At 36.3% G+C, this 14,333-nt stretch overlaps 1 protein-coding gene across 13 annotated transcripts in view; it reads right to left on the bottom strand.

Annotated features, from left to right (window-relative positions):
* The window catches only part of LOC123773746 (protein tramtrack, beta isoform), a 208,807-nt gene that overhangs the window by 92,470 nt on the left and 102,004 nt on the right, over positions 1-14,333 (bottom strand). The window contains exon 5 of one of the 13 annotated variants that reach the window (XM_045767667.2): positions 3,680-5,705. The exons of 10 other annotated variants lie outside the window; for them this stretch is intronic. In XM_045767667.2, coding sequence (XP_045623623.1) covers positions 5,430-5,705 — 276 coding nt within the window. In that variant the 3' untranslated portion in view covers positions 3,680-5,429. Of the gene's footprint in view, positions 1-3,679; positions 5,706-6,083; positions 7,288-14,333 lie in introns of those variants that run through there. 2 more of the 13 variants (XM_069312354.1, XM_045767652.2) reach the window with 2 other exon arrangements.

Raw genomic sequence — 14,333 nt, 5'->3', positions numbered from 1 at the left:
ATTAACTGCACCACCATAGCACATTTTAACTTTAACCATTTTAACCTCATTAGTAATAACACAAAATTTAACAATTCCTTCTTCCATATACAGTACTGTACTTAAATGCTATCTAGAGGTTGGCTAACATCGCATAAACCTCAAGCATTTTGCCATTTATATGACCCTATGGTGACATTACTTAAAGTCACTCCCAGGTCCCTTTCCCTTTATGATTTCATTAGAATATTGTAGGACATTAGAGGCAAACTGGGGCCTATGGCCTCTCCAGTACATGAAATTTTCTCTCATAAAATTCCAGTCTGTCTGGATCCTGCCTAATGATACTGCAATCTTTTAGAACCTTGATTTGTTTTGTACTATACTTTCACCATCTGAGAACATATTCATAGAGTACTCTGTATGTCCTCTGGCAGGTCATCGATAAAACATAAACACTAGCACCAATCCCTATGGTACTTGACTAGTTTCTTCCCTCCAGTGTTCCAACTTTCAAGCAGTGTTTTGTGTGGGTCACCTTACTTTCCTGTTACCTGTGATAATTCTGAGGATCCAGCTCACCCTTCTAAAGTTTACCATCAAGAAACTGTCATACTTAAGTGCCCTTATCCTAACCTACCAGAGGACCTAAAATAGAACAGACAGTCATTTTGCGAGCCACTACCATTTTCTAGTATGGCAATTTTTGGCCTTAGGTAAAGTATATGTCAAAATGTGAAGTTCTATTAGGAGGACGGGTTGGAGGATCAACGTCCCCATGGCCTGGTCTCTGACAAAGCCTCCTCGTTGGTTCTCTGGTCACCCAGCTTGTTTGATGCGGCTGCTCACAGCCTGACATATGAATCACATATACATACGAGTCTGGTTGATCATGTACAGTATTCTTTAAAGGTATATATCAGTTCTCTTTTGAACACTGTGAGAGGTCAGCCAATTATGCCACATGTTTAGAGTAAGAGTGCTGGAAAGTCTTGGGCTTTTGATGTTGATAGAGCATAAGAGTCCTAGAGTATAGACTATAGTATAGTATATAGAGTATAGAGTTCTAGTATAAGTGTAAATTATTATGTCTCTCTCCTGCCTGCACTCTAGGAATACAGATTTAAACATTTTAAGCACTCCAAACAAATTAGATGCTTTATAGTGGGTTCTATCAGTAAAAGATCCTTGTATGCTCTCCAGGTCTGTTAGTGCAACAATAGTCCACCCTAGAGAGCACTAGTATCTTTAAAAAGTATCATGGGTATGGCACATCTTGTTTGAAAGGTTCTTGTTATCTAACCTTTAACTTTTCTAGTAGTTGTAATAGCTACTTTATTGTGTTCTTTAAAGGGTCCTCTGACATGATTACTCCCAAGTTTTACATATTGCCTTATATTTCAATAGTGTGGTTCGACTACATTTTATATGTAGTTTCCATTTTATATTTTCGTTTTTCCCATAGTGCAGTAGCTGGAACATACCCTTATTAAACATCATGTTGTTTTATATGGCCAACTGAAAAACCAATTTACCACCAGAGTGCAGACTTGACGTGCCCTTTATACAGTATTGTCTACTCTCATGAAAATCCTACTGGCACCTGCTGATACAGCACTATAGTTTGAATCCTTATCTATGTCTGATATGATTAGAAAAAAGTACCAAAGCAAACCACAGTACCCAGAGGGGCTGAGCTTTTCATGGTGGATAATCTGAATTTTATTTTCTTGACTATAATACTCTAGGTTAAGTTCATTAGGAAGTTAAATAGCTATCTCCCTTTGGCAGAACCGTATTTACTGTCGTATAAGACGCGCTTTTTTATTTTTAAATGTATCGAAAAATTGCCGTGTCTAATGTGGCCATATTACGGATGGGAGACAGAGCACCATAGCTGGACAATCATAATGGGTAAGTTCGCTACGCACAAAAATCATTGCTAACAATAAAATATTGAAAACAAGCAAAATTATTACAGTAAATTGTGTTACTAATAATAAAACATTGAAAACAAGCTGAATTATCACAGTCTGCTATCACAAAATTACGAAAAATTGCTTACGATACATCGGCAGTTATGAGGGAAGCTCACATCATCTCATAACCCAGCCATACATAATTCACACCTGATATATGCCATTAACGACGTTACATTATTTAACGACTGTGATACCTGAATGGTAAGGTGTTTCAAATGTGAAACATTTGTTCATTATCTAAATGAAAAATGCTCCAACAAATTTGAAAGGAATGTTAAACTTTCATCTGCCTGTCAGCCATTTGCAATGAGTGGATGACAACAACATCAGAGCACTGTGAAGGTGCGCCACCGCCGGGTGCCCTGGTGGTCTGATGCGACAACATAATACATCACATCCAGAAATACAAGTTTCACATCCTGTATAGCAATTCTCATGTCCAAAATATAAACAACTACACAGTTGATCTGAGAGGAGGTAAGAGTTGGGGTACAAAAACCACTTTAAAATATCTTTCAATAAATGTATGCTGAAACATACTAAAATAGTTTTTTCCACAAAATATCCCTGTAAAATAGGGGGTGCATCTTATGCGAGGATGTGTCTTTTATGCCGGCAAATATGGTAATTCCTTTTGTGCACATTTCGTGTGCAATAACACAATGGTCACATTTCTCAAATGCCTTTGCAAAATCTGTGTATATTATATCAGCATTTCTTCTCATGGCATCTAAGGCCATGTCATAGTGGTCTTCTAATTGTGAGAGGCAGAAGCACCTTGTTCTGAACCGTTATTGTCCAGGGTTATGTGATTCCGTATGTTTTGTGATCTTAGTTCATTGCACTCTTTCAAATATTTTTATGTGTGATGTTAAATCTATTGGTCTATAATTTTTTGCATTTTCTTTACTACCTCCTTTGTGCAATGACAATCTGATGTTACTTTCACATGTTCTATATACTGTACCAAAAACTATAAAAAAAACATACTGTACATTACTATATGTAATTAGTTCCTGCAGTTCACAATCCCACTCAACATCTCTGATGTACTAATTTAATTCTGTATACTTTCCCCTTTGTAATTTAATTTTACATTCTCCTCCCTTAATTTGTGTTCCTATCCTTTCTCTATACAGTATAGCAAACACACAAACCTTTCAAATCATTTCATCCAATTTGGTTTCAGTAATTAATAGTGTTTGGTTTGGAGTTTCTTATTATGTCTTTAATTCTAGAGTATTAGAGCTTATTCCATCAATTTTGATTTGCTAATAAAATCAATTTTTATTTAAAATAAATCAATTTTGTATTATTCCTGTGTATCCAGCTTCCACCCCATTTTTAAATTTTAAGTGGTCTAATCATCTAGAGCGTGCGACTGAGAACACCCAACGCATAGATTTTATCCACATCATGGCTCCTACGGATTTTCTCATTGATGCATTCACGTTAGTATGATTAATAATCTCTGTGTTATTATTATTATTATTATTAGGAGCACAGCAGGGGGCATAGTTCATCCGAGTACCAACCAAAGTGTGGACCATCCAGAGATCACCTCAGCCAACTATCTATCACTAAAGATAATAATTGTTCTGTATGTGAGAAATTTTACTAAGCTTGGTAAATTACCTGACAGAAAAGCCTGAAAGTTATTTTCACTTTTTTTTTTTAGTAACACAGATTGATAATGTATGCACATTTCATGTTTTATTTTTATTTATGTTGAGAAAATGAATACAGTACAGTATTGAAATGTTGAAATGTTCATAAAAATTAATTTATTCAGCACCATCTCACAAATTCTATTAATAAATTTATTTGGCATCTATACTATAGAAACAGTTTGTGAGCATTTTGACACCAAATTTAGAGTAATAACCCCAAAACTGAGAAAACATTGAAAGCATGAACATTTTGCATCTCTGAGCAGAACCCAAAGATGACCTACATGTTAACATTGACATGTAGGGTCCCACTTACAAATTCTTTTAAATTAATGAAATTCTCATTGAATTCTTCTTAAATTCTTCACTTAATGTGAATCATTAATAGAATTTGCTGTTTAGCACTCTTCTAGTGATAGTGCCAAAGGCCTTTTAATAGTTAAACTTTCTCTTTCCTCCTTGATTGTTGCCCATCTTGTCACAGAACTTCAGGTTTGTCAGACAAGATTTCACTATGCCCATGCAGTTGCTTGAACATAAAGTTCGTCCATATAAGATGTTAATTTGGTCACCTAAATATTCTCTCTAGAATCTTGCAGGTATTCATGTTGGTAATACATATCTGTAGTTCAATTCCTTCTGTCTATCTTTTTCAAAACTGAGCACTACATTTATTATCTTCCAGCTGTTGGTAGCTCTTTCACTCATTTCTAGCTCAAGTACTGTATATAACAGGTAGTAGCTTGCTTAGGGCTTTGGTTAACTCCTCGAGTACCAATGATTGGGTTTTGTTTGGGTCTGTTATACTGCGCTTGTCACATTCAAAGTTGTGAGCTGCTTTCATACTTTCCCTGCCGAAGCTGTGATACCATCCAGCCACGGTGTCTTTATCCCTCCATCAGGGAGGTGACCTGGTTAGTTTAGGAAAACTTCTTGCAACACTTTGTTCAGTACCTCAAATATCTTCTTGCCATTTTCTATTAGCCTTCAATGTGTGCATGTGCAATCATTCTAATTAAAATGTAATTATGTAGGGCCTTGCTACACCTGTAGCTAGGTGTAACTACAGGAAGAGAGCTATGCTAGATGTCTCATCTTAACTATAATTTTTGTCATATGACATTTTGAAGCTTTCAATAGTTATAGCATTCACCTATTTGGGTGTGTTTTAACATTAAAAAAAAATGCCATGTGAGATTTTCTGAATACATGCATCAGCTAAAATATTATTCTTCTCTTTATCATTAAATTTGAAAAACAATTAATGTAGAACTGCCAACCTCTAAAGTACCCTTAATCTGGGTATACAGTACATGTACATATAGATTACAGTGATTACTGCAAATTTATCTTTTACATGAAACTGATTTTTTTACATTTGAATGTGCAAATCCTATTAAGAAGAATTTTGTTCCAAAGATAAAAAAAATTACTTAGAAAAAGCAATGAAATGACTAGCAAAATCCTAGGAACTGGACATGGCACAAATGCCTGCAAGTATCACAGCTATCTTAGTTCATTCCTGTGAAATATTGAACATATTTAATTAATTCTTCTGTTATAATTTTATCTGATATTCAATAAATGCCATTAAAAAGTAAAAGATGGCTTAATGCTGTAAATTATGCCTTTACGAACTAATAACATAATAACAATGTAATATTCGATTGGGCTAAAGCATTCAGTACTGTAGAGTATAGAGAATTTCTGATATACACACAGGACTAGATGCTCAAATTTATACCATATTAGAAAACTTCTAATGTTCAGCATTGCATTTAAATTTTTTGGGGTGCCTCTAAATATGAGCATGAGGGTGAGCAATGGCCACATGTGTCTTGAGAGTGCGTCCTCGAGTGAACCGCTTAAGACAAAGGGGGCACATAAAGGGTTTCTCCCCAGTGTGCATGCGGAAGTGCTCCTTGACGTGATCTTTCTTCTTGAAGGAGCGACCACAGGCCCTGCAAGCATAACGCCTGGTGGCTAAGGCGCCCTCCCCTACTGCCACGCTCACCATCTCCTGCTCTGCCAGGCTTGCAACCCCAACGTTCGTATGCTGAGGCTCCAACAACCCCTGCAAAGACCAACACCCAACCATTACTCCCCTGCCTACGACTCCCCTCAAACTTCCGCGGATCTTTATTATTCAGTTCTTCATGTCAGTAAATTTCAGTCACTGAAGCCATAACTATATAATAAAATACAACTCAGTTTCTTAACAAAAAAGCAAATACAGATCTATTCCTTTGCTTTTATTTTCCCTTTTTACAGAATTCAGACATACCAGGTTGTATTGAAACTACACAACAGACAAGCCTTTTCCAGTTCGCTTTCTCTGATTTATAGCTTAAGGTGTACTTTTTAGAAGTTCTGTTCTTTCAATATCTAGGTTAATGAAAAATTAATGCAGTATTTTTAAGAATGTCAAAGATTTTGAAAATAATACAATTAGTATATTCAACACTTTTATTACACTACTGAATTCATTAAATTAAGTACAAAATATGAAGGAGAAATGTCTGATTTCAACCACAAAAAATAAGCAAGAATAACATTATATCAACAGTCTTACAGATATACATATGATAAATAAGGCAATGGAAATGAATAAAATTAACACATTACCAAACTTATACTGTGCAAAATTTAAGCACTGAAAAATGTTGCTAGAGATTTTGAAAAGCAGTCTAGGAGGCATGAAGGTGGTGGCAGTACTGCTGTTGCTGTTGATGATGACTGCGAGTGTGTGTGTTCAGATTGGTCTTCTTAGCAAAACTTTTTCCACAGACAGAGCAAACATATGGTCGCTCACCAGTGTGTGTACGTTCATGTTCAACTAGATGATCCTTCCTCTTAAACCGTTTAGAACAAAATCTACATGCATAGGGCCGACATTGGTACAGTAAAGATCCTGTCACCACAGGCTGATCACCCCCAGTACTGCTCCCAGGTCCACGGGAAGTATTAAGGCGCGGCGATCTTGGCTCACCAGGGAGCTGGTCTCCCACGGCATCATTCAGGCAATACTCCAAGATGTCTAGGTCAGGAGCCACTGCTGGAGTCACATTTTCCCCACCACTGGTTGATGTAGGAGGTCCCCTCCGAGAGTATGCGGCGCCCCCGTCAGCAAGTGGCGCCCCGCCACCCGCCTCACCCAACTCCCCAAGTATTAACCGCATCGTCTGTAACGATATACAAACATATATCAGACCTCCTTTCACACTCACAGCACACTGCCACCACATTAACTAGCTATACATTAGTTTTATACTGTACACACACAGGTATTACTGTGGATGAGGAAATGTTGTAGTGGTGGTGTTGGTGGTGGTGGGTGGCAGGAGGTGCAACCTCATATGCAGGGTGAGTGCATCCCTGTTAGAGAAGGTCTGATTGCAGGTGAGGCACACAGGTGCAGCACACTTAGCAGCACGTTCATGTTGCCGTAGATGTTGCCGCTGAACAAATGAACGACCACAGGTATGGCAGGTGAAGGGGCGCTCCCCAGTGTGCAGGCGAAGATGATCACGCAGATGACTGGTGTTGAGGAAGCGCTTGCCACAGAAAGAGCAGTGATGCGGCCTTCGGGCATCATATGAGCCGCGATGTGACTGCCCACCCATGGCTATAAGCGCTGCATCCAGCCCTGCCCGCCCCTGCAACAAACACCACCACTTAGACACCACCGACAACCCCACGTTGATAACCCATCTTAACTATTTCAATCAAATCCCTCTCCCCTTACCCCATATATAAACACCAACGAGAAACAAATAAAATTAGACCAAAATCTAAGATGAAATTAAAAAACTAAAATTAAATTTAAAAATTTAACTTCTGCAAATACAGTATTGACTTTAAATAAAAAAATGAATAATTTGAATACTGTAATTGCAAAATAAAAAGTGTCTAATCTTTTCAAGTTTTCTGTAACAGCATGTAATATTAGTGTCAAATTAAAGACAAGAATTACAAAAATAATTCACTTATACAGTACTGTACCTTTATATATCCTCTCAAAACTAAGCACTATTACGGCTAGGTATGGCTCTTCTTTACTTTCTATAAAAAATAATTAATCAAATAAGAGTTTCATTATCTATAAGTCCTGTACTGACCTGTACTATAATGACTGCCTGCTATAGTATTTAAAAAGTATTGTCAATATTTCTATGACAAATCATTTACTGTATGCTTGATTTAATTATTAACGGAGAAAATACTGTATACAGGACTTCACAAAGACATCTGTGCCTAATATTTTATTTTGCGCATCAGTGTGTGCATGGGCTAAGCATGCACTGTTATGTACCACTTTGCTTAACAAGATGTACTTATTGGTAAAAACATGAACTTCCAGCATGCCTATCAGAATTTCAGTGAAACCATTACCATTTTAATTTTCCAGTGAATTTTCAATGAAACCATTTCGGTTAAATTTCATACGAAACATTAATTCACATCTGTTAAACTGCATTCATTTCAATACTGTAACTTCCTGCACATAGCTTTGATAAAAATGTTTTGGGTGCTAGATTCAAACTAGATGTAGTTTAATTGCACTGAAGGCAAATTAAGACAAGTATCCCCGAGTTGGCCTGTCTCACTACATGACAGACTGATGTAATGTTGGGTGGTGGTGGGTGGAGAGACCAGGGAAGAGAAAAGAGAGGGTTGTAAGAGCGGTGGTTTGTAGCATGTGGTGATATTTGGTGGTAGTGGTGGAGGGTGAAGGTTGTGGGTGGTAATAGGGGTTGGGATGTAGCATGCAATGTTGAAGATGAGCTGGGGAGGGTGGTGGCAGTACTTGGGGGATGATAGTAGTGATATGGGTTGGGTGGTGGCTTGGAATAGTAGTGGAAGAGAAAAGAGGAAGTGGGGACAGAGGGATAGTGGAACTGGATCAGGATGGAGATAGTGGAATGGTGAGAAATGTGCAGGAAGGTGAGAGGGATGGAAAGGAAGGCAGGGTGGAGAGGGCCAGAGAGGGAAGGGTGAGGGGGAAGTAGGGAGGGGTATTACATAACTACTGTACCTGTGTAAATGAGTACTAGTGCCAACACAATATTATTGCAGACTTAAAACGTTTTAGCTCCAAATATAAAAACTACATACTACGTATATATCAAGGCTGCAACACAGATAAAAATTTAAATTTAATATTTTTACTTTTGTTGTCGTTCAAACCTAAAAAATGACAAGTGCAAATCTTTTTAAGGAAGCGGTTAAAATTGATACTACTGGGACAATCCCTTTGAATTAGGGTAAATTTGTAAAATATTTGGAGCAGGTATGCTTATTTGTTCTTGAAACACGGCATTGGTCAAGGTCCCCTTTCCCCCTTTTCCCACAACGATGGGTTAAGTTTTAAAATCTGACACCTGGGGAGCTACACAGCCCAGGTAATACTCAACTACTAATATGTTCAGTATTAGGATTAAAAATACGCAAGAGCAGATTACGGCTATTAAATAATTACTGTAATGTAAGAAATGCCTTAACGTTTGTTACATAATGCAGTACAGTACTGCCGTTAGATGCATCAACGACAACATATTCATTCTTCACCATTAAATATATAATACTACACTATACAAGGTCTACACACAACAAAACATCCCAGGTTCACATCCGCTACAAATAAACACAACTGAAACAAAAACTGCCAGTAAACACACTGAGAGTACTGAGTGTGTATAAGCCAAGGTTACTAGCTACATTTTCAGCTTTATTTAAACAAAAATCAAACAACTTAGTATTTTAATTTGATTTCTTAGTCGTAAGAAAATCTTGAAATAATGGCAAGTTGCCAACTAGTATATTGTTTGGTATTGTTTGCCTTCTGCTATGAAAACATAAAATATAATCACATAAACTAAATATAACTAACTGAAAAGCATTTAGAAAGTAAGATATAATATTAAAACTGATATTTTAGGGATTTGTGATGTTGCATTTTTGGGGGTAAAATTAATATCTCAAAGCACCCTTTATAGGTTTTAGTGGTTAGGTGTTCTCAGCTTTAGTCTAATTTTGATGAAACTTTCCTACAATATATAAATCAGCAGGATTTGTTAAGAGTTTTTAGTGATAGAAATTTGGTATTGAGATTTGGGGTTAAAATAAAAGTAATTTTTTTTTGTTGTTGTATTATTAGGAAACTTAAATTAGTATTTTCCTCTAGTACAATTATAGAACTTTGTCTGCTCTTACCATTGATACCATAACAATTAATTTGTAGTAATATTTGCAAAAAAATTTATATTTAAACCTAAGTTTGAGTAACCACACTCGAATTTTAAAGATAAATGTCAAAGAACTATACATCAGAAAGTGTCGTTCTAGAGTAAAATTGACTTGGCCCTCTTAATTTAGACAGAAATCCTAATCACCCTATGCCCCTGTTACCTAGCAGTAAAATAGGTACCTGGGAGTTAGTCAGCTCTCACGGGCTGCTTCCTGGGGGTGGAGGCCTGGCCGAGGACCGGGCCGCGGGGACACTAAAGCCCCGAAATCATCTCAAGATAACCTCAAGAGATCACTAGATTTTGTTGTTGAGTTTTCCAAACAACTTCCAATGACCATTATTTATAGTAATCATTAAATTAAAACAATGCCTTAATAATAAATGTATAGAAAAATAATATTTCATATTTTAACAAAAGTATTTACTGATTGTTAAAACTGTGTGTACAGGCAATATATTGTATTTCTCTGCTAAAATGGAGATTTTTGGTTAAAATTTAGTCACCTATATATCACACACTGAGTGGACCCATCCTGATCCTTTGAACTTGCTCACCATTTGAACTGAAGTGTTCTCCTTTATATGAATCTACATTAAAGTGTGCAACTCTATAACAAAGATTTCAGTTCCAACATTGTTCTTTAATAGAAACTTTGATAAGTTTTTTGTTAACAACATTCTGATAAGCTCATGAAGATTTAGACAGGCAGTATAGTCGACTAGTTAGAGAAAGAAGGTAATGAATAGTGAATCAGGATAAGGTATGGTGAGTGAAGATGAGATTCTCTAGTCTGTTACCAGCAAGATGGAGCAAGTTAAGGAGAATGATGAGGAAGAGTCGGCAGCAACACCACAGACAACAAAAATTCAGAGACCTTAGACAGCTATTGAAAAACTAATTAATTATGCACTCAGCGGTGATAGTCAAAAATAAGAAGTTTACATCGTTAGGCAGGGCAAAGAACCAATTATAAAAGATGCAAATGAAAAAAGTGGCAAGCCAAAACAGATTCTTATTTGGTATGATAACTCAAAAAACTTCAACCCATCGAGCCTCAACAGTTGGCAATCAAAACAGACCATGACAAGCACTTGTTATGGTAAGGGTAGGTAAATGTACAAAAAAGTCCTTCAGTGATCAACATGTCATTAACTCCACCAAAATTGAAATTTATGTTATAGTACTGTCATTCTCTTTTTATTTATGTCAATAAAGTTATTTTAGTTCATTATCATGCACCCAACACTCATCCTGTGAGCAGTAGTCAAAATTCAAATACGGACAATGAACTCATGAACTGTACCCCATGAATTCTTTGAAGATGCTCTCCTTAACAATGTACTTTTACTTTTATTGTGTGCAGAAATATAAATTAAACTGGGTATGGTCACATAATTGCAAATCTATCACTTTTTACATGATTTGTAAGAAATGTGACTAATTTGAATGTCTGCACTCTTTGGATCGAGGTCATCCCACATATAATTTAAATTAGGAAGCTTATACAATACTGTATCTTTATTTGAGGTTGAAACCACGTCACCTGGTGTCAACAAGGTTACATCTGGTTAGGGTTAACAACAGCTTTTTTATCATGAATAGCAACAATGAATTATTAAACTTGATCATTAGTAGGGATGGAGCTACTGATAGAATAATATAACCATTTTACTACATTTAGCACTTTTCTGCCAAAAAAGCTAAGAAAACAGATCATGGAGTTCATCAATAATCAAGTGAGTAATGGTGGTAGAAGTTCTTAAAGAAGAATCTCGAATGAATAAAAATGAGACCTCGGATGATGCAGTTTACCAATGCTGTTATACAACCCCTGAATATTCATTTATATGTACAGTACTACTTGCACTGCAAATTTATTCACAGCAAATTGTGAATTTTACTGTACAGTACTGTGCTTTCCAATAGCTACACAATAACCATATTTTATTGCTACTGGGTAACCAAGATAAGACTATACTACCAGACAAGTCTGGCATGGTCAAACTCTCAAAACAAATTACAGGTAAACTACTAATAACCTGGTAAAAGAAACTAACATTTGCAGTATATACAAACAAAATCATAGTTTGAATATTATTTGTCAAAATAAGCAGAAACATGTTTTGTACCAGTTACTGTAATAAACATCTCGACTGCAATTATATTACAGTATAGATGGACGTCATTCATCCAGCTTAATATGTGCTAGCATTCAGAGAGGTAGGACACCAACTCTTGAATGTGGCTAGGTGATAAAGCTCTACATCACAAATTCACAGGTAATATACAGTATTATGATTTTTTTCCAAAAGTACAAAACATATTTAAAATAATGAAACTGGTGAGAGAACCCTCCCAGCTAATTCCAGACCCTCCCTCTGTCCAACATCACCAACAATGTTAATAACACACAAAAATAACAAGCAGTAAATCAAGTGTTGAATATATTGTGATTAACATAATACTTGTGAAGGAGGAAATGTATATGTTTATCTCTCAGAATGTTTGGTAATATGTTTATTTGTGATGTGTGTCTATGTATATATTAACACGTTGTATTGAATGGGGTGAGAATAGCTTGAGCTACCTCATCCCTTTGTGTGTATTTTACCTCAATAAACTTATTTCAATTTCAATTTCAATATATTGTGATGAAACCACCTTTTCCTGGTAGGTTCCCATAAACTCACTGAGCCTAAGCACTGCTACTGCTAACCCTAAGCTACAGTAATTACACCAAACCTCTTGAAACCTACCTTAGCTTACTGAAAGTCAGGACTAAATTTAGGAATGTTCTATGAGGTGAGGAAAGTCTGGCTATCAAAGACAAACCAAGAACTGAGAAAAATCCCATCAGAAAGGAAAGACGCAACAAAAGTGGCCACTACTTGATGGAAATTAGGAACCACAAAGTAAACAAGGTGAAATGAGCAAATACCCTAACATTGATGAACCCAAATGCCACCACAATGGCTTCGGAAAGTTTTGGGACCCAGTTTATTGCAATTAGAGACCCAAGAGTGCCAGCTACATTTTCATGTGCCTAAGTGTGGTAATGACTAATAATTCATTTTGGTGGGGGGACTGGAAGCCTGGGTGTGTGTGTGTGTGTGTGTAATTACCTAAGTGTAGTTACAGGATGAGAGCTACGCTCGTGGTGTTCCGTCTTCCCAGCACTCTTTGTCATATAACGCTTTGAAACTACTGACGGTGTGTGTGTGTGTGTGTTTTATATATATATATATATATATATATATATATATATATATATATATATATATATATATATATATATATATATATATATATATAAATACATATATATATATATAGTAGTCTTGTACCTTGCATGTAACCAATGTTGTAACCCTTTTGTGTTATGAAATTTTAAAATAAAGTTAGATATACAGTACACACACACACACACACTAAAAGAATAGGAGTAGTAGAAGAAAAAAAGTGTTCAGTGAGGATCCACAAGGTCTTCTCTGAGTACTCATTATTTTCTTCTCCGAGGCTATGGGTCCCTACACTTGCACCAGAGGTGGTACCCCTTTTATATTATATTATATTATATTATATTATATTATATTATATTATATTATATTATATTATATATATATATATATATGTCGTACCTAGTAGCCAGAACGCACTTAGCCTACTATGCAAGGCTCGATTTGCCTAATAAGCCAAGTTTTCATGAATTAATTGTTTTTCGACTACCTAACCTACCTAACCTAACCTAACTTTTTCGGCTACCTAACCTAACCTATAAAGATAGGATAGGTTAGATTAGGTAGGGTTGGTTAGGTTCGGTCATATATCTACGTTAATTTTAACTCCAGTAAAAAAAATTGACCTCATACATAATGAAATGGGTAGCTTTATCATTTCATAAGAAAAAAATTAGAGAAAATATATTAATTCAGGAAAACTTGGCTTATTAGGCAAATCGGGCCTTGCATAGCAGGCCGAGTACGATGTTCTGGCTACTAGGTACAACATATATATACATACATACATATATATGCACATATGCATGCCCAGTACTTCTACGGAGGTACCCCTTTACCCCCCCCCCCCAAGGTTGAACTAAGAACCGTTTCTAGGATGCAACCCCACAACTGTTGCCCAACTCTCAGGGTACCTATTTACTGCTACATGAAGAGGCATTAGGTGAAAGGAAACATGCCCAACCATTTCTGGCCCATCCAGGAATCAAATCTGGGATCCCTAATTGCAAATCTGGCATCCAAGGAGCCAACAAGCTCAAACTTTTAGCTGTAGGCAACCTTTTATATAACCAATTAGTGTGTTTGAATACAGAAGGTTAAACATGGTAATGTATATTCCATGCAGGTGTTACTAAAGAAGGGGTGGTTACCCTGTTATGTCAATTAGGTAATCTGCTTCTGTAAAATCTGGATTGCACCAGGAGAGGATTCTGGGAG

Source organism: Procambarus clarkii, chromosome 72 (genome assembly GCF_040958095.1).
Source record: "Procambarus clarkii isolate CNS0578487 chromosome 72, FALCON_Pclarkii_2.0, whole genome shotgun sequence".
NCBI lineage: Eukaryota > Metazoa > Arthropoda > Malacostraca > Decapoda > Cambaridae > Procambarus > Procambarus clarkii.
The sequence above is the reverse complement of the archived record's forward strand: the minus strand, read 5'-3'. Positions and strand labels throughout refer to the sequence as shown.